The sequence below is a fragment of the Equus przewalskii genome, chromosome 20 (genome assembly GCF_037783145.1).
Source record: "Equus przewalskii isolate Varuska chromosome 20, EquPr2, whole genome shotgun sequence".
NCBI lineage: Eukaryota > Metazoa > Chordata > Mammalia > Perissodactyla > Equidae > Equus > Equus przewalskii.
Window position 1 is genome coordinate 39822280 of NC_091850.1, and position 27285 is coordinate 39849564.

Consider the following 27285-nt stretch of genomic DNA (forward strand, 5'->3'; position numbering starts at 1 on the left):
AAAATTCTGTGGCTAAAATAACTGAGAGGAATCCTGAAAGACAAAATAAAATACACAAAGGAGATATTCCATGTTCTAAAAAAGTGAAGTAATATATTTATCCTAGAATGTAAAGATAATGAAGAGGAAAATGGCATTCTTTAGAAATCTTACACTCAATGTAACCACTTAATTTTTTTAGTACACATGTCTTTATCTATATTGTTTAACAATTTCATTCTCTTTTAAAGCTAGGATTATTCTGTGTAAATCAGGTCTAACCTGACTGACTTAATGAATGAGGACCATGTTTTAGAGTTGTTACATTGTTCTTTAACCATATTCCACAATGCTATACAGCATTTCGTTATATGGCTGTTCATTATATGTATAATGTATTTAATTATATTCTAACCATTGGAAATCTGGGGTGTTTCACTTTTTAAAAAACACACAATTTTTGTTAGCATGTCTTTGCTAGTGAATCTAGATAAAATCATTTTCCTGTGGACTATTTTATTTTAGAAAACACAACTTTTGTGATATTTATCTTTTATTATTTTTTTCCCTTAAGGTATTATTAGAACAGCTTTGCCAAACATGGACAGGGAAGTCAAAGAACAATACCAAGTCCTCATCCAAGCCAAGGATATGGGCGGACAACTAGGAGGGCTAGCTGGAACAACAGTAGTCAACATCACCCTCACTGATGTCAATGACAATCCACCTCGGTTCCCCAAAAGTATGTTTTCTCCTGTTCAGTCTAAATTAGTGCAGCTTTAAAAAAAACTGCTTACGTTTCATTGAATGTCATAGGAATTGTAATAATTTTCCAGACACTTGGTCTTTAGGAAGCAGAAGCTAATGGATAAAAATTAAATGACTTCATAATTTTAATTTTCCATTAGAATCATGTACAATGTGACTTTAACAGAAAATAATATAAATTAGTCAATAACTGAACAATGAGTTTTATGCTATTGATTCCTATTAAAGTAAAATATTCACAACAGGTGGAAACCTTGCTGTAATCTCTTATTAATTGAAAAAGTAATATAAATATAAAAATTCCAATGTAATTTAGGACTCATATTTATGACACATATGCCATAATATTATTTGCTATATCATATCATTAGCATAAGACTTCTCTGTCTTCTCTTTAGCGATTATATGTGTTGAATCCTTTTCATATACTTCCGTGTATCAGATGATAATTACAATGATGCTATTTACATTACTTTAGTTTTATTTTATTTTAGTTTCGCAATTGGTGAAAATTGCTACTGCTTCTATGATAATAGAATGATTCACACCTGTGTCTTCTCTGTAACTCTGTTTCTTATTGAAAATGAATACTTCTCACTTGTGTTATATCTAGTTTCCTTTTAAGTATTACATTTAACACCAATCAGTACCTGTTCGGTTTCTGGTACATTTTCAAGGATTAGTTTAGCATTCCTAGGACTTACAATACAGAAACTGAACGTTTCTGTCACTGATTATATAAAGAATTTGATTAAATCACTAGCTACTCATTTGCATCGACAGTTTGAAAAACCAAAACAAAATGATTTTTCTCCTCCAACTTCAGAAGGAGAATTGAGTTCACTTACTCAAGTGTATAACACTGAGAATGCTTAACTAAGTGGACATTTTATTCCTTTTGCTATATGGTTTTTCATATTTTACTATTTTGTCATTTTTTTCTTAAAATCATCAACCTGTATTTTTCAATGGAAATACTTTTACTCGGTGAGCAGAAAGTCTGATGGCCAAAAGTTATGAGTGGTGATTCGAAATAATCATACTTTAGCAAATGGAAATTATGTGACAATTGGCTAGTACGCAATATGTTATGATTAATAACAGAGTCTTAGAGCAACACTTTCCCCTACTTTGCTATTAAGGGAAACAGAAAAAATATAAATAAATATTCAAAAGGAGAAAGAAATAATGCATTTGATTCTCTAGCATATGGCATTAATAGAGAATATGTTCCCAACTCAAAAAGCACTAATTTTTTTTTTTTTGTGCTACTTATGTGTGGCAAGTTGTAATAGCCAATTGAGGAGGATAGTTTGGGAAATGACTCTGCTTTTATATAAAAGGTAGCATTGTAAACTTGGTTGCTGTTTTCGGTTTTACACGTATAAAATATGTTCAGTCTAAAGTACAGGAAAGAGCAGGGATATTCCTAGATAGTGTCAATATTCTTATTCACAAGGATGATAGGGAGATGTTTCAGATGAGGAATATAAAATTCAGCCAGTGGAATCATACAGCCCTGTGTGTATGGATGAAGGATGGTTCGTAAAAATTTGGACAGGGATGCAGACAAATAGACTGGAGTACAGGAAAATAAATGTGTCTCAATGGGAGAGAAACTAGAGTATGCTTAGGAAAGCTATATGGTGTGCTCCAGGGCCACTGAAACAGGAAGATCACTTCTAGAGTCTACGTAATGAAAAGCGAATCTGGATAAAGCAGTAGGCTTGGAGTTTATTCAAGCTTGAATCCATAGATCTAAGGGTAATTAGATGAAACCCTCTAGATAAGCTTGTGGGGGATTTGTGTACTGGAACTTTTAGAGCATTTACATGCTGTGTCAAGAACTTTATCCTTATCTTATTTTATTTTCACAACAACATACTGAAATCTCTGTTTTCCACATTTTACTATTAAGAAAACTGAGGCTCAGAGAGATTAAATAACTTGCTTAGAAAGATTAAATAACTCACCCAAGGTCAACAAAATTAAGTGACAGAGGTCTTTTTTCTTTTGCTCTGAAGATCAAATTCCTTAATTTTAACATAATATGCAAGTGAAAAGTTATTCTTTTCTTTTACCTGCCACTCTAAAGCCATATTTTTTTAGAACACATCTGCAATAAAAGTCACGTGACATATGTTGAATTGTGACTATAAACAGAGAAATGAGAGAACAGAAGAAATATACCAAGTAGCATATTTGAGCTATAGTCTGAAACTATAATAGGTGAGAGAGATTTTTGAATCGTGAGAAAAAAGAGGGTTTTCACATTTTGCATGAATAAAAAATTAATCCCCTTGAAATTTTACATGCCTTCATGTCAAGCCCTTTTTACTGTACTGTCATTTTGAATTACACCCTTCAGAGGAAAAGACGGAATACATTTATAAACAGAACAGCCGTCTCTTTAGAAGCTGACGCTCTTTTGGCAGGAATATTTCTCATGTTGGGCAATTAAACTGCAAATATGACATAAAATTACAAACTAAAATAATAGCCGTTTGAATGTAAAAGTCAAAAAAAATATATTTCATACATAAATAAGTTAAAAGAGAATTCCCCATAACTAACTGTCTTTGTTCATGCCTGTTAAACAATTATGTTGAACAAAAAAATCTTCCTTCCTGAGCTACATTTTTCATTGCTTAAAAATGCAGGAGATAATTTCTTAACATTCACTACTCATTTTTTTTGGCTTTGTGTGTGTACATATGCATATGAGACATTGTTAAGTACCCATTTCCATCCATTTCCTTTTATAAATCTGTTAGAGATGAAAAGAAAATTGAATGCCATACACATTTGTATCATGAAAGTCTAAATAGTTTGCTGTTTTAATGTCGCAAAATAGATGATTCCTGAGATATCAGAACTTCCTGCCAATCTGATATGATGATGGTGACAATGATATTGACTAACAAATTACTATGTGTCAGGCACTATGCAAAGTGATTTACGTATATATTCACACTTAACTCTCACAATGACTATATAGTATTTGCTCAATTTTACAAATAAAATGGCAAAGCTATATTATTAAGGAAGATTCAGTAATTTGTCCAAGCTCACACAGCCACCAGATGAGAGAACCAAGACTAATCTTACACGGGGACTTCAGAACTTTAACCTTTTATCAATCTCCTTGAAAGACAATCTGCCTTTGATGCCTGTGTTTGGCCCAAAAGGTAACCCAGATAATCGAGAAAACTGTCCACAACTGCAGGTAGTAATACAGTTTTGGAAATGGAAATAATGCCTGGCATGGTAAAAGAGCTCTACCTGAAGTCACATAAAGGCAAAATATTTTCTTTGAAAAATCTGTTCCATATAGTTATAAAGCTACCATCTCCTATAATCATGGATATCTGTAGAGGATCTCCATCTGCGAAGTAAGCTACAGAAAAATGCTGATGGTTTCCATTACTTGAATTTTAAATGAAAAAAACACCTAACAAGCTGATCTAAATTACACAGTATGAGATCAAATCAATTAAGTGATGTGGTTAATTAACATTGGGAAAAATATTCGTACTTCTCTCACTTGGTCTCTTTCTTCTATATAACAATTTTGTAATGAATAAGAAAATGACAAGTGAAATAAAGTACATCATACACAAATTTGCATGAAAAGAGATAACTTATAGTAAGAGTAAAAAATTGCTTATTTCTCTTTTCTTTCTTTATCAATATAATGGGAGAGTAAGAGAACAGTTGACATGGTAAATAAATTCAAGTGTAGAAAATTTCTTAATCATAAACAAAACAATATTTTAAAGTATGTTTTAATCAAATACCTACCAAATATGTTTATATTGACTATTTCTAGCAATAGGAATGCTGATTCAGTTACAAGTCAATCATACACTATTTGCGCGATAAAATTATTATATAAAAGATATAATCGTATCCACGTTATATTTGTTAACTTAACAAATAAAACACTTGTAAATGTTATACTTCAACTCAGGAAAAAATTCTATTGTCTTGAAATTAATATAAAAATAAGCTAAGTAAAATTAAAGCATTAAATGCATCAACCAAAATGTCTACTGCACAATGAGCAATATTTGATCTTTTACTTTACACAAATGAGACTACTGATCTATGCATAAAAAATGTATATATGCATCTATATAGTCTTTCTTCTGTTGCACATTCATGACATAGAAAGAATACAGGAAGCTTAGATTAATTGTTGAATTATTAATTAAATAAATGTTGATATCTGTACATTTATTTAGTGAAAAATATTGATGTGTTTAAAATATATTTCCTCTTTTCATTATGTCATTTCTGTCATTATTTTCTTGTAATCTTAGTTAAGATTGGCTCTTTTACTCTCTTGAAATTTACAACATATCATTTATTTAAAGAAATATTCTTTACAATATATAATTTTTACAGATTTTTATTAGAATCAACATGAACTCAATTATATCCAGGTGGAGCCACAAAGTCTATTTATCTTTGTTTACCATTTAGCATCGTTATACCTGGAAAATTGTAAGCTTCTATACTGAAATTTTCGTGGTAAAACCATGTAATAAGTCACTCTGAATACAGAACTAAAGGCTGATTGAATTTTAACGGTTACTGGGATCCAGCCATAGAAAATGTACCCTCACATTCTTTCAGATGTTCAATGTTTGATGGTCATGGGGATGACTGAGATTGACCATTAAAGATACAGATTCCGTGATTTAAGTTTATATACACATATCACAACTTTGCATAGATTTTTATAGAGCTAAAGTCATAGTCTCAAAATCATTACATAATATGATAGGAAAAAATATTCCCTGAACCTTGAGTGCAGAAGGCAATCTGCTACCCAGGATGTGCCTGAATACGTAAATATGGTGAGTATGGCTTCAGTTTTCTTCCCAATCTCCTTCTGTTACTGTGAGGGAGTGAATACTATATAACTCTCACTTCCCAACTCACTTAGAGACTCTGGCTACTGGCCTACTTGCTACCTAAATCCTTCCTACTTCCTGCTTCCTATCAACTACCTGCAGGAGTAGTGCAAACATAACCAAAAACACCCCCAGCATATTCCTAAATGATTCCTCTAAGGATGAAGCAAAGGCTGAATTTCTGCTCTTATCATTATCTCCAATACGTTATCTCAGGTGAAGGGATGGAAAAGAGAATATGGTGGCTATCACTATCAGAGTAATTCCAGAAATTACTCTGAAAGAAATCCCAGAGGAAACTTGGCTAACATAACGGGTCTTATGTGAAATCCACTACTATTTAGATGAGGATTCCTACTTCAGCTTCATTCAGATATTTGAGCTTGGGAGGGTAGTGTGGGCCAATTTGGTCTCCAAAGTTATCAGTACAAAACATATTTAATATAGAAGTTTTAACTACAGATGCAAGTTAAGGCTTTCCTTAATTGGTAGAGGTTTAAAATAGTAATAAAATTACTAATGTAGTAATGTGTTGAAATAAAGTCATATTTATTTATATTTCTCAAATTTAGTACTGGTGCTTATTTAGCATCAACTTTAGTACACATGTTAATTCCCACAATTCAATTTTTACTATTATTTAAGTAATTTGAGATAGAGAGCATTTTTCTAGCATCCTTGGACAACAGCCTTACCTAGGCTAGGGATTATACGGGCTTGCTTGTTTCTCAGAAGTCTCCAGAGAGAGAATGTAATTTTCAGAGCCAGTGTTTTATGTGCTATTCATATGTTAACCCAGATTATGTAGATACTACATGTTAATATATGACCTTTTAGATCAGTACCTCTCAAAGATATGAAGGAATAAGAAAAAAATTAGACAAGTAGACTTTTGATATTGTATGTATGATATATGACAATTATATATATTATACATATTTATATATATTATATACACATATTTACATATATTATATATACATACACTCCTCATTTGTGGGAAACATTTAATAAGCATAAAAAATGAATTGTAAATCTAAGAGATTTAAAAAAAGTTAAAGAAAGAGCTTATATTCAGTTATTAGCTCGGTCTCATATCGGTTGCAGGCATGAGTCATCACTTTTGATCACTCTATTCCTATTCTTGAAAAATAAGCCAGGGCACATTATAAGACTGGCTTTTTACTAAATGGAATAAACGCTTCTGGTTTAATTCCCAAATGGGTCTTTGTCTACTTCAATAGAAACGAATAAGAAATAACTATTTCCTGAAGAAAAGGCAGGCAAATAATAATCTGCGTCTTATTCACAAGTTGTTCTTCCAGTGGTTCTCAAATTGTGTTTGTCTTAGGAGCCCCTTGGGATCCTGTGCCCCGGGTGATGGAAGTTCTGTTTCAATTGACATAGCTTGGATCCAGAAGTCTGAATTTTAAATAAGTGTTCTGGTAGATCCTGACATAGGGAGCTTGCAGGGAAAATTTGAAAATCACTGGGTTATTGTGATGAAGCAGCAAGTGTTTGTTCTCTGAGAAGGCATTCTCATTATTCACTAAATAGAGGTAATGAGTTAATTATCGTGTCTGATGAGAATTATTTTTATTCATGCAAAATCCTATTCCTACAGATATATTTGGATGGAGAGTGAGTATGAAAATTTACTCATTTTAAACTAAGTCTTTTGAAAAGCATTTTTTTAATTAAACACTCACATACAGTCATATGTCTTGTTTAAAGTCTTCCAAAGAGCTTGCAAATGTCAGATACTGATGCTTTGAGTCTAAAACTGAACTGAAGCCAATGTCAATGCAAGCTCAGTGAAAACTCTGAGATTCACTCATGAGAAGGGAATAGCGAGTTTCACTAGACTCTATGTAGGCAGACGTAAGCAAACAAAAAACATAATTTTAAAATCATTTCTCATTGCTATGATTGTCACATTAATAATACATTGTGTTTTGCTAATGAGAGCATGAATCTTTTTAAATAATGCTGAAACCTTTTGACTACTCACTTGGTCATTTTCCATATCTGGCAAAGGGCAAAGATTGTGGCCTGGTTGCTCTAAGGCCTCATTACCCAATTTGCAGAAGAACTGAGCTTATGAGCTACAACATCTATGGGTCTTTAGGAAATCTGACTCTTAGTTTTAAATTATTTTCATGAACCACATTAAACAAAGTTTTAAACTGAAGTGATATTAAAAATATGTGCTTAAGCTTACCAACATAACCAACAATAATAATAGCGTCTAAAGATTATAGGCCCTACAAATATTTAAAATATTTGTTAATATTAATCTGTGCGCTTTCCAGCTCAGATAAGATGCATTTTGAAAAATTAAAATCTAGGTGGCTTGAATGTGTTGGCATTGTATAATCCACAACTCAAATGTGAGAATTTACCTATAATATAATAAAACTTATAGGTTCCTAAACAGACAAATAACTTAACACATAAGAAAATCTAAATGTGAGAGTTCCCTCGTCCACAGCTTCTAGCTTTCCTGCCAAAATAGGAGAAAAATATCTCTTGTAACAACTTCCTGTCAATCAGAGCACGGAAGTAGATACCAGTAACAGAACTGAACTGACTTAAGTAATAATAAAACCTCTAGGCCTCTGGCTGCAATCCATACATACCTCTTTTTCACTTATTCACTCTTCAAGTTCACAAGTTCTCAGTCTACTTTTCTGCGTTTGCCTGCTAGAACTGAATTAGCCAGGTCCAAGCTTTTCCCTAGGTGGTCCACTTGCCACTTCTCTTTACAGAGCATGGTGATGATAACAGTGAGAAGAGCAGCTAACATTTGTTGCACCTGTACTACGTAAAGGCACCATTAAAGCTGGATATTAACTTCTCTAATCCTTATGAGTAGGTTTTGTTTATTTATACAACTTTTAAACGAGGAAATTGAAAGTAAAAGAGATAGTAAGGGATGGGAGCAGAGACTATGTAGTTACATGTGTGATCCTGCAGAACATAATGGGGTAACTCGTTAAAGCTGTGATTTTTAAATATTCATGTTTATAAAAATATAGATTACTGCTTCTTCTAACACCAGAATTGAGCCATTTGGTAGGCGGAGGAGCCCTGAATGGAAACGCGGGGCATTCAACCCACTGCTCCACTAATCAAAGCTGAGAAGTCATTCTCTTCAAGTGTCTGTGGGTATTCTTGTGTTTGTAAAGTGATTTGTAGAACAGAGAGAGCCTCGGCTTTGGGGAAGGTACTGATGGAAAGCTCAGCTCTACTATTTAGTCTCTGGGGCCTGAGTAAGCTAAACAAACTCGCACTGTCTCATGTTTTTACACCATCAGATTAAGATAGTAAATAGGGTGACCGCATAGCCTGGTTTCCTAGATAGTTCCAGTTTACACTTGTGGTCCCAAATTAATTACTAGTAGTGATTCCTTTTACTCTCAAAGGTGGCTCTGTTTGGATAATTAGTTATATAGCTGTCTTAATAATAATATACAGTGCTTCTGGGAGACTTAAGTAAAATAATACAATTGAAGCATCTAGCTGTCAAAGTGTTTATTTTTCTCTTCTCCCCACTTCCACGTTTTCCTCCCTCCCTCTTTTCAACCTCATCCCCGTATCTCCTTTGTATCTCTCCACCTAGTGTGTGTTATATGCCCTTCTTATATTATTCCTTTGTGACTTCTGCTTTTGCTTTAACAGAATTCCCAATTAACATAAAGCCAAACATAAAGTGAATAGAGAAATAGCTCAAGAAATAGCTCGTGCCTACATTCATAGCTGGTCTTACCAACAGAAAAAAAAATCAAAATCTTAGGATAGATTATGTACATTTTACGAACATGGAAAAATCAATTTCAAAACTTGTAACGCCAAAGAAATTCTTGGGAGGGGAATACAAGATAATTCTAACACCAAAACAATATTATCTCTAACCTTGGCCATTTACAACAACTGTATTGATTTAAATTTCAATATTCTGATTTCATTTTACTTTGGCCTGGATAAAACACTCTTGTAAGATTAAACTAATCTATGAAGTCATATTTGCTTGATGTGACATTAATAGCCAAATAAAAATTCCTGCAATTTTTAGATAATCAAATATATATATATATTTATTGACACTTGTTCTTGATTCTTAAGAGAGATGAATTGATTAATACATAGTTACTTTTCACAGCCAATAATGCACTCCATAAGACAAATATCTAGATATATAAATATATTATAACCACAATAAAATTCCAAAATAGGACTATGATCAGAATAACTATTGGCATAAATAGGATATGGTAATTAGATCTAACAGGGATTATTAGGAAAATATTTATGAAGAACTTAGCATTTGAGAAGAAATGTGCAATAAGAATTTAACAGATTGAAAAAAGAAGATGTTGATTACAGACTGCCATAATCCTGAAATATAAACTTATATTTAAATATGTACTTGTGCTTTTGAGTAGAGGGGCAATATCATACATAAATATATTAAAAACATAACTTTAATAACTTGGTAAAGACTAAAATAGAGAGTAGATATGGAGCAAAGCCAAGACAATTGTCTGGAATAGAGAAGTGGAGTCAGAATTGAGAGATGTTTCAGTAGCAGAATGGAAAGGACTTTGCGATCTACTGGATCCAGAGATAAGTAAGACAAAGAGCATGTGAAGAAGTGATTTAAACAGGAAGATGGGCTCTCTGTTAATATGCTGAAATTTGACTGGAGGTGAGAGCAGAGGGTTGGAAATCCAAGGATCCTCAAAGAGAAGTCAGGGTCGAAGAAGTATTTCTAAGAGACAAACAGAGGTGATAAATGAGGTCTGAGACATGGATAAAATTAATCAGATTAAAGAAGACACAACTCTCTTTAAATTTTGTGTATGAGGAAATACAGGAAGGGGAATGAACAGAGATACGAGGAGAACCTTAAATATAACCACCTCAAACCTTTAATACATAGATTTCTAACGGCGGCAAATTTTAATCATAGATTAGAAAATTGTGAAAGCTCTTAAATTCACCATTTATTTCACATGATTTAAGTTTCTCTTTTTCATATTTGCCTTGTTACTGGTCTTAGCGTTTATATAGGCAAGGAAATTGGAGTTCTAAAGTATTTCTTGGGGCTGGCCTGGGGGTGCAGCAGTTAACTTTGCATGTTCTGTTTCCGTGGCCCGGGGTTCACTAGTTTGGATCCTGGGTCTGGACCTACACACTGCTTGGCAAGCCATGCTGTGGCAGGCATCCCACATATAAAGTAGAGGAATATGGACACGGATGTTAGCTCAGGGCCAGTCTTCCTCAGGAAAAAGAGGATGATTAGTGACAGATGTTAGCTCAGGCCTAATCTTCCTCAAATAAATAAATAAATAAATAAAGTATACCTTTATGAGAACTAAACCAAATTTAAGCCATAATAAAAACCATGGAAACAAAACATTTGATACATAAGAAATTTGTTTTATTAAAAGATATCAAACACAACAAATTATATCATTAATAAGTAATGTTTCATTGATCACTAGTTTTATTGAGGTAAATATAAAAAAGACTACATTACTTTTTTGGTAATGTATAGGAGATACAAATTTTTAATCTCTTCCCTCAAGCAACCCAGTGTATAATGGGGAGATTCTTAAGTTAATGGGCAATAATACTAATTAAAATCAGATGATAGAGAAATGCACACAATGATATGTAAATGTATAAGGACACCCAAATCGTTACAGAGGAGATCTGAGTGGATTTTGGAGGAAATAACATCCACTTTGATTTCTGAAACCTGTAGCAAGACTTAGTCAGTGGGAGAGCAAATGTGTATTGAAATATTTAGAGCATTGCAAAAAATATGGTATATTATTTAAAGGATTGCATGCATAGAATTGTGAAAAGTGGAAGCCCAAAAACAAGAAAAATTTTCATCGAGAAATGGCTGTAAGTTGCCCTGCAAGAATGGGAAATAGAATTTATATAGAGAGAGATGAAGAATGGTAGGCAAATTAAACATTTTAAGCATAAGCAACAAAATAGAAAAGGCACAGAGAGTATTCAAATTATATAATACAGACAATGACAGAAAATTTCAACCATTGTGTATATACATGATACATGAATATATGATGAATATTCAGAAATAAAATTTGTAGATCAATGAATTGAATGCTACCAAAAGAATTAGTTTGGGCTAAAAGAAACCAAAATATTAAGTGGGAAGAGACTGTTACTAAATTTCACTTTCCAGACTACTCTCATAATGTTTCAGAAAAAATCTGCCGAAACTCTAAGCTTTGGGTAAATAAATATTCCCAGGTGAATTTGAATTCCAAACATTTTTCAGGAGCTTAGTTTACAAGGTGTCAAATTTATTTATAATTTGTAATAAGACTTCTAGTGTTGCATATTTTCATGAAATTATTGGGCAATATCACTGAGAACTATCTACCTTCGGTATTTTGTTAGATATATGGACAAAGACCAAAGAAAGTTTTCCATATTTAACAGAGGTTTTAAGGAATATTAAATGTACTCCATAAAATAGGTAAACAATGGAAAGTTCTTGATGCACTGGAAAGGTGAGCTCTTGCCAAGATCTCCATCACATTTACTATTATGTAATGGGATAGTGGTTATATAAATCACATATTTTAAGCATACATATTTTTGAGAATCAGAACACTTTATTCTGGCATTCATTAATTAATGCAAGTGGGTTGTGTTTCATAGCTCATTTGGAATTGGTTTGGTTGGAATTTCCAATGCAATCTCTTGAAAAAATATATGCTATAAAAAGCAATTATTTTTCAAGGAAATACAGGTATGTGTTTGTTGAACCTTCAAGTTAGTAGAACTATAGTATTCAACATAACAATCTGTACTTGAAAGCTGGTAGCTACGTAATAAGGAAAGGAGAATTGGAAGGATAGAAAGAGATGTAATAAATTTTCCTTCCTTTCTTGGGTGCAGATGCAGAAGTCATTTTAATTTTAAAGCCACATCCCCTTCCCAGAACTCTTACATGCTCTTTTCTGTATAGCTACATTGATTTTGTTCTCTAAGCACTGAAAAGAGAAATTTTTCCCAAATCTAGGCAACCCACTCAATCCACCCTTAGTTGGAATTTGCATTCATCAAGCGTAGCTGAAATTAGAATGTTGAATTATTTGCATTTTAAAGGAGGTTATTTTTTGACCCAATATTGTCTCCATTTGAATGAAATTCAGGCAGTAAAACCAAGGAAGTGAAATGAGCAGACCAAATGAGGGATTGTAGTTTAAAATCAGAGATTCCACTTCATTGGATCATCTCACTGCCTGTAAGTAACTAGTTATATGCACCATTTCCTTATCTTCAGACTGGTAGAGTGACGTCCTGGAGCTGGCTCTATCAGATCCTCGGAAACAATTGTGTGCATGTCCTTCCAACTCTGTGTTTAGTGATGTCACGTTGGCTTGAAATCAGCCACGGTGGAAATTTTTACACCACAGAAAATTGACATACATTAAAAATCAGGGCTTACATCTGTTCTCCCTCCCTCCTTTGATCTGATCATTAAATATTTGTTAGGACATTACTCACTGAGAATTATAATAATAGTATCTATATGACAGTCTTAGTGAGAAGATAAAATTAGTTAAAAATGGGAAAGTGCTTAGAAACATGCCTGGGAAATATAAAGCACTGTACCAATGGTTGCTAATAATATATAATATAATATATATATATAACATTTATCTATTCTACTTAAGAGTAATCTCTATTTCGAAAGTTCTTTCTTTCCTTCGTGTTGACACTCATAGATTTTCTATAAGTTCATATATTTTCTCACATCAGTCTTCTCCATAACAAAAGAAATAGATTCTACCTGAGAAAGATAGAAATGACCCCTTCTATCCTTGCAGTGCAGCATGGAGAAGAGATTGCAAATAGAGAGAGCCAGGAGAGGAGACAGGAAAACCAGGTAGCAAATACCCGTAGCAATACAGACAAGGAGTGTGAGTCATTGACTCTGTGATGGTGGTGCCGATGGTAATTGTGAAAAATGGCAATGTGTGGTTAGATCTGAATGAATTGAGGAGGTGAAAAATCAACAATACTAATGAATTTGCTGTGGAGACGGGGATTTTAGTTTGTGGAACTGGAGAGATGGCAATACTACTGCTGAGACAGTGGATATTAGGAGAAGTCTTCTTCTAGGGACATGGCAAGTCAGTAAACTCAGTTTTGAATATGTCAAGGCTGAGATAGCTTAGAGATATATAAGTGAAGTTTTGGAATAAGATAATGTTTTACCAAGTATGAATGAGACTCAAAATACATATATATGCTGGAGTTGAAATATAAAGAATGTTTAGCATAAAGATAGTAAATGAAGTCAAATGGGTAGATGAAATTACCTGGGATGAGAAAAACCTGGATAAACACAGCCAGAAACAATGTTTCTTAACCATGATTGCAAAGTACCACTGGAGGAATTTAATCAATTCTTTTGTTCAGGTCTAAACTCAGAACAATTAAATCGGAATCTCTTAGGTGGCCCCTAGGCTTCAGCCTTTCTGTTTTTTTTTAACTTTTCATATCATGCCAGTATGTAGTCAACTTTGGGAATCACTTATCTAGATCCTCTTTGAAAATGCCAACAAAGGAAGCTAAGAAGGAACAAGCTATGAGGTGGGAGAAAACTAGAACTGTAGAGTGTCACAGATGTTAAGGAGAAATGTGCTTCGGGAAAGCGGAAGAACAAGAGTGTTGAATGCTGCTGAGAAGTCGTCACTGGATTTAGTGACACGGATGTCATGGAAATCTCAGGGGAAACTGTTTTGATAGAGTGCTGGGTTCACAAACCAGGTTAAAGCTGCTTCTGGAGTGATTGTTAGGTAGGCACGGGTGACAGTGACTGTCTTTGAGAAGTTTGGTTAGGAGAGAAAGAGAAAATTAAGGAGTTAGCTGGAATCAGATTTTGGCATAAGGGAAAATTTTTGTAATATGATCAAATATGAGCAGTTTTTCTCCTCTTGGGAATATCTCATTTAAGAAAAAAATATTGAATGCAGAGAAGATAGACTCTTTAATAAACAGTACAATGTGTACAAATTGCTGGAGTTTAGAAAGAGGAAACAGAAGGATACCTCAATTGAAACTTGAGAGAAGCAGGAGGAAGTCTTACAGATATAACAATAGGTTCATATGAAGTTTCTATTGGAAGTTAAGATGCAATGGATACCGCATGGCCAAGGAGGATCCCAGAACACAATTCAGAATTTACAATAGGAATGTCAGGATGTATTTAAGACTCTTGAAGTCCTCAATCCCAGCAAGGCTATTTGTACCCTTTTTAATTACTTTTATAGAGAGTGTGGAATGGACGGAGAATTTTGCAGGGGGGATTTATTTGGAGAAAGCCCTGCTGAGTCCCCATCTAATAAAAGTAAGGGTAGGGATGCACTTCTTTCTCATCTCAGGTCTGGTAAAGGGAGCTTTCCCTTCAACAAGGACCAACAATAAAGTCCAATATACTTTCCCAGAAAATAGGAGAAATGCATGGACGGGTGCCTGCCTCATGCTTAAGATACTGAAAACGTCTTTGGAAAGAGCAGAGACAGATGTACAAGGCTTTGTTTGGAAAAGTAATTCCAAGATAACAGGAGGAGGGGTTAGGAATGTGTAAGCAGAAGGGGAAAATATCCCAGAGTAGCTTTAAGTCCTACCAAAGAGATTTTCCTCCTAGGGAGAATCTGTGTGTGGAATGGATCATTTGGAGATCCAGAGACTATGGGGAATGTTGCATCAAAGCAGGGGCAAAGTCTTTGTCATGGAGTGTGTAGTTGGAGAGGCTTCCAAGAGTCTCCCAAAAGTGCCACTGGGAGAGTCACTCTCTGAGAGGAAAAACTATCAATTCTAGTAAAAACAGCCCAATCCTCTGGCTTTGCTGCCTCCTAAGGTGAGGTGAAAACATCCCTGGCAAGTGAATGGTGAGACAGCGGCAAGCCTGCCAAACCATCCATACGCTAAATGAAGTCCCATCTGCTGTTGGCCCAGGTTGACTTGAGGCGGGCTGGCAGACAGGAGAAGTCTTACTTTGCATAAGGAGCAAAGTACTAATTAATATGATGCATTGGGAATTTCTAATTTCAAAATCTAGATGTTGGGAATTAAAGTGAACAAAAGACTGTCTATTATTTAAAGATAAGGAGAAACATCATTGGTTCACCATAGTCTTCATGCAAGAAAAGACAAAGCTTATCCTCACTGAATAAAGTCTAAAGGAGCTGAGAGAGACAAAGAAAAAAACTTTTTATTTTATTTTTTTGCTGCAGAAAATTCACCCTGAGCTAACATTGGCTGCCAATCTTCCTTTTTATTTATTTATTTATTTTTTTTTTTATGAGAGCCACCACCACAGCATGGCCACTGATGGAAAAGTGGTGTAGGTCTGTGCCCAGGAACCAAACCTGGGCTGCTCAAGTGGAGCACACCAAACTTAACCCTTAGGCAACCAGGACTGGCCTTGAAAAAAGCCATGTTTTTATTACATCTTGCATGTTGTGCTTTTCCAAGCTAATAATAACACTGATGCAGGATTGTTTGAAGGTTCAGAAGCTGAGCAATCTCCTATGTAATGAGTTTGTTCTTTCTGTGACATACAAGACAAGGTCAGCAACTGAGAAAGGAAGTAGTAAAAATGGTAGAGGAGAGGTGTGTGGAGAGTAGATCAGCTTAAAAGAGAAGTCATGGAGGACGGAAACCTTTGCAAGTTTGTATCCTTTGCAACCAATCTTGAAGGTGCATTTGAGGTTAATGATCAAAATTTATAGTGATTCCTAGCTGCATCTCTTTGAATTTCCTCAGTCAACCATGCCTCATTCTTGAGAATGAGGATAGTTATCACTATGAAGGGTTGAGTTTTGCCAGATTGCAGCAACAAAAGGACATGGGCAAGATATATAGGCCATTGGTTAATTGAAATAATAAAATGTATTTCAGTTGGATGAGGAAAGAAGACAGGGAAAGAAATGATAATGGATTGTTGAATGTAGAGAGATTAATATACTAATATTAATTAATATTAAAGTATTTAAATTTTCTTTTCTTTTTTTTCCTGAGGAAGATTCACCCTGAGCTGACATCCGTGCTGATCTTCCTCTATTTTTGAGTCTGTGGGCTACCACCACAGTATGTCCACTAGCAGAGCAGTGTAGGTTGGCACCCGGGAACTAAACTTGGGCTGCCAAAGCAGAGCATGCTGAATTTAACCATTAGGCCACTGGGACTGGCCCTAAAGTATTTAAATTTGATAGCAAAGTTGAGGTTACTTTATATAAAATATATGCTTATGTTACATCAATATCTGATATTAAAGTTGATAGGTTGTAGTGGTAGTAATTGAACAAACAAAATGGGAAGGCAGGAAGTTATGATCATATCAGCTTTGTCATATGGTTACTTGTATTTGGAGTATTTTTTACTAGCTGACCTCACAGGGCCAACATCACCCAGTTGACTCAGTTCAAATTCTCAGCTTAAATGTTATAAAAAGTGAATAGAATTGTGTAACTTTCCCTCAGAGCAGTGATGTCACTTTGCAATTTTACTTTGATTGTTTAATTAATGTCTACCTCCCCCACTAGACTATACTCGCCATCAGGATAAACACAGTCTTTTTGTTTGTTTTTTCTTCATCATTCTGTGGAGGATGTCACTAAAGAATTGTAGTTGAATTAAATATCAATAATCTGAGTTATTGGAAGACATAACAATTAATCTACTATCCGAAGAGAATTTAAAAAGAACAACTCAATATCTAGCCCCAAATTTTTGTGTCGTGTTTGGCTGTTCAGAACTAGAAAGTTTAGAGAAATGAATTTCTCATTGCTCAGAGAAAAGAAATATTGTTATCAATAAATATAATTTATAAAAGTTTATCCACTATTATGGTGGATATTGTGTGCATTGCAATTCATATTCACGTATGTGGTTAATTAAAATCTAGATTGGGAAATTACAGCCTTTATAAAGGTGAAGTAATTTAGCCAACACGGTAGACCTCTTGATGCCAAATACTGGACACTTCCAAAAATTTGTTCATCCTAGATTCATCCCAAGAATGAGCCAGAGTGGATTTCTCTGTCGTTGTTGAGAGATTCCATTCACTGTATTTAGTACGCTTACTAAAATCCAGCTTGAATCCATCTTCGTTGTCAGGAGAGTTCTTCCTTGTGGACTCTATTTCTGTTACTTTAATTTGAACTTATTGAAAATACTCATAGCTTGAGGCTTTTGAAGAAATAGAGGGCATAAAATGTTCTTCAGCCATCAAAATATTTTTATTCCTGAATCCTCCAATTTTCAAGATATGGGAAAAATGTTTCATTTAAATCAGAATGACTTTTCAGAACTCTTTAAACACTTCCCTTTCTTTTATCTCCACACCTCTATAGGCAGTTTCCTATTAACTATTGCCGTTCCTACAGGAAAATATTGTAACATAGATGTAGAGATTATCTAGAAACATACTATTTAAAAAATAGCCAGTAATAATAGATATCACTTATGGAGATTCATGCACTATTGTATAAATGACTTATCAAAACCGATCTATAATGCAGACGTAATAATAATGATAACATTACTATTATCATTACATCAATTTTAAAGATCAGGAAAAGAAAGATTAACTGTTTTGCCCAAGGTCACAGAGCTAATAAGAGGTTATAATAGGCACACAGTTTATATAAAGTTCCTTTTTAGTCATACAGACATGTTGTTTGCTTTCGTTTCCTTTTGATTTTATTCAGATACGGTGAAATCATTTTGTGTGCTATTATATTTGCTTACTAAATTAAAACAACAAAATATTGATAAAGCGATATTTATTTCTATTTAATTAGATGGTAAACACATGCACACACACATGCAGGATCACTGTTTTAGCAATTTAATATCTGAATGCAATCACTGAATCAACAGTTTTGTGGTAACATTCATTTTATATTTATTCTATTTATTTTCTAAAGTTTAAATGTAGTACTTCAAGTAATTGTCTATTTAGGTGGCCTCAAACATATGTTTTCAAGTTCTTAAAAGTGTTTAACATTCTTATCAATTTGAAATAATTTCTACTTAAACCTTCCAAAATTTCTAGTATTTTTACATACTAATTCTCTCCAAATTAGTTACTTGCCATGGATAGGTAAGTTTTATGTGCAGCTGAACATTGACCTCATACATTATTTTTGAGTAACTTTAAATTAGTTATTATTATCAGCATAAAATGTATGTCAAAAGAGAATTGGTAATGGATCATTCCATCTTCCTTTTATGCTATTCTTATGGCTGAATGTTGTTACAGTATTGTATAAATCATTCATTCACTTAATATATTTATTCAGGCCATAATAAATAATTATTCAAAATAATTATTATTTCTAAGCAAATTGTAACATATTCATTTATATTTTGTTGAGTAAATATATCTCTTCTGGTGTTTTCATCTATACTTGGAAATTTCCTCAAAGAAAAAAGGAAGGAAAATATATTGTATATTCTTTATCCTTAGTTATCAATGAATGCCCCCTGACAAATACACACACCCAGTGTGAGCCCAGATAATCAAAGTATAATTTTTTAAACAGCATAGTCACTGAGAAGATGCTCACTTAGATTATAACTGAGCAACAGATGTTTTTACCTTTGGAATTAACAGGGAACATTATCTGCAAGAAGTTGTAGAATTTGATCACTATGATTCCACTTTAGTTCACTGCATGCAATTTTCTCCTTTTCCATGGGAACACGGTTATTTTGGCAAGCATAGGATATGCATTTGATGAATATGTAAGTATATATTCTTATTGACTCTGTGAACAATTTCTTGTCACAGTTTTATTTCTTAATCTGTGTTGTACAGGTAGTGCCATTAAGATATTTCATATGCATCAAAAGTAGGACGCCTGGAAGATGACGGCAGTGTAATGACGTAGTACATCATAAGCGATCTGACTTTGGCACAGCTGAAGATTACTTCAGTTTTGAATTAATCTGAATGACCCCAGCTTTACTGCTGTTGAGTTTCTAGAAATGATAAAATGTCAAGTCATTGGAAATAAAACGACAGAACCTAAACAATCTGACATGACAAATGCATAGTTTCTCTGACTTGTTCCATATGCTGTAGACTTTATTACCAATGACAATATTTTATTCAGAAATGCTTGTCTTAATGAATGTGAGTGTCTTCGGCTTTACTAGAATGTATATCTGCTATGTAAAGAACAGGAAATTCAGTGCTGAGGGTATGTGTGTTTTATGTATACTAAAACCTCAATGCACAAAAAAGATGTAAGTGGTGAATCACTGACTTCTATTATATTTTAATTTGGGTAGGGTATATTAGTGGTATGCTATTGAGTCAATCTCTTTTGGACAATGGTACTGTTTCAATTTATCACAAGTTTCCCAATGCCGTTAGATAATTAGGAAATTTGTGGGCATAGTGTATGCTGACAACTTTTTAAAAAACTGCCATTTAACTTATATTGATACAGTGCTACAAAGAATAGCTGTCTTCACATTTACTGTTATTGACCTCATAAAATCTTTTTATAAAACCTAAAGTTCATATCTCAGCAGCTTGTCTTGAGAAAGGGGACACTTTCATCTACATTTCGTATTATCTGATGTCCTTCAGGTTACCTTCCAGAGTTTTAAAAATGCTTCTGACGTTGGAGGGTCTCAGTGTCAGAGTTCTGCTAAATTCTTCATCCTTCACTACCCATAATCCCTAAGTGATGACACCAGACTAGATTATTTCCTTTGATTTTTGATTCTTTTAGTTCTGCTTTTAAATGTTCAAATGAAAAGCTAACATAAACTTGATGAGAAAACTCAAGTTGTTCCCCTTGAATGGATCAGAGTAAGCAGAAATACCCCAAACTTTTTAAATTAGATGCCCATATTTTCCTAAAGATTCCGTCCAACCCTCCTTCTGCCCAAAGGCCACACCACCATCACCACCATATGCGGCTGGTCGTGCTTAAAATTTGAAATCCACTATACTTGACAGCTTCCTATCTCTCTCAACTCTGTCTGCCAGCTATATCTTTGATAATTTTTAGTCGTAAGTTTCCTAACTAAATACCCTGTTAGAGGAAGATTTACAGTACATTATTCAACATGGGCCTCCAATGCTCTATTAGGAAAAAATTCTAGACCTTTACTAATACTTATTAATGTCCCATGAGATTGGACCATGAGTGATCATACTATAGATTCAAGGCTTTTGGTGTTTCTTCAGGTTTTTTATCACCATCACACAAGGAGCAGCAAAGGATGTGGTCATGTTTCTGATAAATCATATTTTCTATTTACTAAGCATTAAGAAAGGAAGAAAAAAGGAAATGAAAAATAGCACATTTCTGTGCTTTGCCCTTTTTCTTTGAAATTCTTCTGTGAGAAGTTCAGTACAACTTTACATAACAGTGTCACACACTTTCTTGCCACATTAAACAGGAATTCAGGCATCCTTGGATTTGCTAATATCTCAGGAGTGCTTTAATAGGATCAAGGTTTAATATGACTATTGTGAAACTATAGAAAGTAGGTTGCAAAGTCACATTAGGCTCTGCTTATGTAATCCTGGCTATTTGAATTCAAATGAATTCCCCTTGAATATCTGTCTTTATCCTTCTCGTAGACAATGACTATACAATGCGGCCTATAGTTTTATTCTTTCTCTTTACTCTGGTTGCTTCAGATTCAAACACTGTAAGTCCACAAATACTGAGCCTCTCTGTGTGACAGCCACTGTGTTAAGTGTTTAGGGAATAAAACCTAATGAAACATGATCCTAGCCTTTGAAAACTTGCTAGCTTGCTTGATTTTTTTTTTTTGCATACATGTTGTACTTATTTTTTTATTGCAGTAACATTGGATTATAAGTTTGATCGATTAATATGACTTTTTTAACCAAAGTTTTTTTATAATGTCTGTGTAACACTCCATTATTGCCACTTGGAATATTTTTTTGTCTATGTTTGTTTATTTATTTATTTAACTTTTAAATTTGTTCTTTTAGAAATATTCATCATATCCCCTTTGAAGGCAGGTATACTACTAATTAATGATTAAGCTACTTATTTTATACCACTGTAAAGTGTACTTTATGTCTTTTACATGGAACCAAACAAGTTTTAGGTAAAAATTTAGCTCTCTCGAGACTTAATATACTAAATATCCCATTGAGGTAATGTCCATTGGATGTAAATAAGGCTGATGTTAACATTATAAGAGCAAATGGTTGCTACCTTCTTTTGAGTGGAAGGGGAGGAGCAGATGGTAAGATTTGAGTGTTACCAAGGCAAATGAAATTACCAAATGTTAAACCTGACTGCGAAAGAACTAGAAGAACTTTAAAAGTAATTGGGAATGAAAAAGAAATTATTTTGCAGAATCTTTACAAAGTGTGATTATTTTTTTTCTCATACCTCTTGAAGCCAATGATGTAACATTGTAATGCAGTTTGTTGAATGAACTTCACAATTCAAAAAACATGTTAAAGACCTTCCTAATTTAATTTCTATAAATGTAACTAGAAGTCCAAGGCAAATTAATGACCCTGATTGCTTTCCCCAGGGGAGAAAGTGCAGTCCAAAATCCATTAATAGAAATTTAAACGGAAAAGTCAATATCAAAATTTAAACCTTGTATTTATGTGTTTAATTTTTCTTTTGTATTTTTATTTCCTCCTACTCTATTCCTTTCCATATTTTGATTTGAACAGACTGCTGTTTAATCCATTAGTGTTTACTTTGATGAGACGTCAGTAAAATAACCTATACTATCTTTTTCTTCATGTTTTACTTAAAAATTTTTGAAAACTCTTAAGCAATGTATATATTTTTATATTTGTCACATATTATAATGTTTCTTGATTCTGGTATATTTTATATAGATAGAGCTTTTTCTAGGCTTTTCTGATTCAGTATCAAATTCATAGTAATGTCAGTGCTCCACCTGGTGGTAAAAAATAAGCACTTTACTTTTTTCAACACTAAAAAAAATTGGAAGATAAAACTTTATATCCTGATTTTAAAAGTGTGTTAGCATACCTACCAGAGCACCCAGTAAAAATCTACTAAACATAAGCTGTATATTAGTCTATAATAGTTTATATTAAATATATCATGGATTAAGATTTTAACTATACATATAATCATTTTACAGGTCACTTTTAGTTTAATGATTGAGTAAATAGTCCAACTATTTTTATATTTATATATGTTAGGAAACCTAACTTTAACTTTCTATAAATATCTAAACATCTATCTTCTATCTATCATCTATCATCTGTTTATCATCTATCTATCTATCATCTGTCTATCATCTATTTATGTATCTTCTTATCTCTGGCTTGTATCCTAGATTCTGTTGTATTAGTGCTAATTAGTTTCATCTGTACTCTCATCTTCACATTTGATATTAGGTATATTTTGATGCTGTTATTATGTAAGGTATTTCCTCACAGTAATTTCAATTTAACACACTCTACTATTTTTAATGCTCAATTAAAATTCCAGAACAGGATCTATTGAATGGAAAAACAAAGTTATTACTCCTAATTATAATCCTTAACTTGACAGCAAATTGCCTTTCGATTTTGCACTCTTCTGTTTTAAATTGGATTTATTTTCCATAGACTATATTTTTCAAGCCTGGTAATTTTACTAAATGCTTTACTAACTCTACTGCCAACACAAATTATACGTGTCTTATTAGGCATCTTCCATCTGAAAGTTCCTGAGTCTTCTCCTATTGGCTCAGCTATTGGAAGAATAAGAGCTGTGGATCCTGATTTTGGACAGAATGCAGAAATTGAGTACAATATTGTTCCAGGAGATGGGGGAAATCTGTTTGACATCAGCACAGATGAAGATACACAAGAAGGAGTCATCAAATTGAAAAAGGTATATAAACCTGTTTTTGGACAGTTGTCTACCCAATAATAATTAAGAACAGAAATGCTAAAACTTGAAAATGACAGCAATTTTAATTTTCCTTCAATATATTCATTTTAAAAAAGACCAGGTGACTATGAAGTATTCACTCCCACAGGCATTTTTAGTCTGTAATTCAAGAGGCATATATTTTATGTTGAAACAATTAGGCCTAATAATTTGACTAAATCATTTAAACAAATCCTACAGAGTTTAACTGTAATTTACTTTTTATTGTTACAAACTTAGACAAAAAGATTAATTTAAAAATAAAATCTAGGAGTAAACTCTAACCCAACCAGGCTTGACCTTGACGCTTTTGTGACTTTTCTGAGAATACAAATATTTAATTCACACGTTGTTGGTGAGTGTTGATGTCACAGTGGAGGCATCCTGGTGTGGGCTAGCTGTACTACTGGAGCAGTGGAAGAAGTGAGAAGGGGAAATGTTGGGCTCGAGGGGCCCATAATGAGGTAAGTAAAAAGAAAAATTATTAAGAGAGAGAAAAAAGGTGGACCTTGATGGACAGACATTTAGTAATGTTCAATGGATTAGTATAGAAGAGGATGCAGAAGGGGAGAGAAAAATTCAAAATATTAGGAATAAACCATTATTTTTAATATAGGTATCTTGTCTTTTGTCGGGTAGTGGCATGAAGAAGGAGTATGTAAATGTGAGAAAAAGATAAATCATGATTATATTTGAGGTGTGTAGATTGTTTCCAGAACAGTGAAGCAAATTATAGGAATTTCCAATAATGGAGTGTAGACAAAAAAGTGAACTTTATTTACGTCATTGCTGTTTTCTCCTCTCCTCTGAAGCACACTCTATCCCAAACCACAGTATATTATACACATTTGTTAATTGTGATAATTTTAACCTACAAGAATTATTTTTGCATTCAGTCCCATTAGGCACTGAATCAGTCCCTGATTAGGCTGCTGTTTCCATATTGACCCAGGAACTCTGAATTTTAACAAAGAAACAATAGATATGGTAATGAAAATAATCCTAAAAGAAATACCATTTTCATATAGATTATTTATTATTTTTTATTCCCAGTATTGCACGTAAATTGTGCTTTGTCTAGAAATTAATTTAACCACATGATCCCGTTCAGGAAAATTACATAGTTATGCTGAATTTTCAAAGTAAATGTAGAAAAATATTTGTGTCAAATTCTTATCACCTTTACTCCTTTATTATTTGTTGTAGTTTTGCTTGTTTTTCTCTTTTCTATTTGATAACAAATCAGTGAAAAGCCTCGTCTCTTATTTTCTTTTTAGAAAAGATCTCCCAAAATAACTACATTTAAATGGTTTAAAGACATCAATTCAAATGGAACTAACGTAAATTCTCTTAGTAATATGAGAAATAATAGGAAATATTTTACATCAATGGTTCAAAGTATAAAATTAAATATAGTTACAAGGTAAAATTGAGATCCAGAAGAGTCATATTACATGTGCTATATATATATTTATATATTTACTTACATTTATATACTTATTATAAATGTTTTTTATATTTACACATATGATTTTATATTTTATTTACCCACATTTACCATCTATGGCAATAAATAATCAATGTCTAAGTGTCAATCTGGAAAAATATGTGGCTTTCTTATTTATTTTTTAACAAGATTGAAAAGGGTGTGATGTGTTAACCATAGTCCTTTATATTATTATGTCAAAATGGATTAATCTTTCAGTTACACAAATCAACTTTTTATAAATATTTATTAATTATATATCATCACTAAAGCAATAAAAACATATCTTCTGCCTTTTTAGCTTATGAAAGTGTTATAAAGGGTATGACATTAATTTTGTGGTATTTATTTTATTTAATTTTTTGAGAATTTTCTATTCTTTAGAGTAAAACTGAGATTTGGGAAATTATGATACATCTTTATTAAAATTCATTTTTTATATAATTTACAAAATAATCTGGAAAGTATACCTCCAAGTAAAAACAATATATGTTTCCTTCTGCAGTGGGTGAATAACTGTTGTCCATTTTGTTGGCATAAAATTTATCTAAATAAAGGTCAGTGCCGATAATTAACATCACTCCTTCAGTCAACAAATATTGCTGGAACAGTCACTAAATCCCAGACCCTGCTCCGGGCTCTGAGGATAGAGCAGTGAATGAAACAGACATATTTCCTGTACTCAAGCAGCTTCCATTTAATTTGCAAAGTTAGATGATAAACAGATTCAAAAGCACTGTGAACAGTGCTAAATTTAACGTTGAAATAACATAAATCAGGGTAAAGGGTATGACAAGTAGTGTGGAGAGTGGTGGCTTGTATAGTGAGGACTTCATAAAAGGCTGCTCTGTTAGGCTGAAATTCTGGCAGAGATCTGAAAGAAGCAAAAGATAAGTCATGTGGTGTCTGAGCGATGTGTGTCCCAGAAATAGTGAGCAATTGCAAAATCTCTGAGATGGGAGCGGACTTGGTAAGGAGGCCCAGAGCAGTGAATGAAAGGTCTGTAGCAGTGGAGATGAGGTCAAAGATGCAGAGGAAGGGCCCATTACGGAGAAGGACAGAAATAGACCAGTTAAGAGACTATTGAAATAATCCAGGAAACTAATGATGGAGCTATGGATCATCCTGTTTGTAGCAATGGAGGTTGTGAGAAATGGTGAGATTCTGGCTAGATTTTAAAGGAACCCCCAAAACAGAGTTTTATAAATATGCTGATGATCCGGTAAGTTACATTGAGCATTTGAATAGATTTGTTTTCAGTGTTGTTGTTTTGATCTCTAAATGAGGAATCACCAGAGGCAATCTCTACCTGCTAAGCTATTGTTCCACTGGAAAAGAAAACTGCAACCTATAAACTACAACTAGTAAATGTTTAAAAAATAATTCAGGAGGACATTTTTGTAACAAAATTTTAGAATTATCTATCATCTATCTAGTTATCTATCTATCTACCTACCTATCTAGCCACCTGTAAGGTGTATGTATTGTATTGAGCCCACGTGTGTGCACACATACACATATAGATATATGACATGGCAGCATGATTTTGTAAAAATGAAATGATGAGAAAATATTCAGTTGAATAAAGCCCATGAAAAACTCAAAAGTAATTTGAACTACAGTTCTTTATTATGATTTTTTATTGAGGTATAATTGACATGCAGCATTTTTTTAGTTTCAGGTGTACAAGATAACGATTTGACATTTGTATATATTGCAAAATATCACTACAATAAGTCTAGTTAATATCCATCACCATACATAGTTACAGAATACTTTTTTCTTGTGATGAGAACTTTCAAGATTCACTCTCAGCAACTTTCAAATATGCAATATTATTATCATTAACTATTATTATTAACTTATAGTTGCCATGCTATACATTACATCTCCATGATTTATCTATTTTTTAACTAGAAATTTGTACCTTTTGATCATCTTCATCCATTTCACACCCCTCCCCCCACCACCTGCCTTTGGCAACCACTAATCTGTTCTTTATGAGTTTGAGTTTTTTTTAGATTTCCACATACAAGTGAGATTATGCAGTATTTTTCTTTCTCTGTCTGGCTTATTTAACTTATGATAATGCCCTCAATGTTCACCTATGTTGTTGCAAATGGCAATATTTCATTCTTTTTTATGGCTGAATAAT

At 33.3% G+C, this 27285-nt stretch overlaps 1 protein-coding gene across 6 annotated transcripts in view; it reads left to right on the forward strand.

The window, feature by feature from the left end:
- CDH12 (cadherin 12) overlaps positions 1-27285 on the forward strand; it is a 936971-nt gene that overhangs the window by 853069 nt on the left and 56617 nt on the right. For all 6 annotated transcript variants that reach the window (XM_070587153.1, XM_070587154.1, XM_070587157.1 and 3 more), the window contains 2 exons: positions 554-721; positions 23418-23605. In XM_070587153.1, coding sequence (XP_070443254.1) covers positions 554-721; positions 23418-23605 — 356 coding nt within the window. The remainder of the gene's footprint in view (positions 1-553; positions 722-23417; positions 23606-27285) is intronic.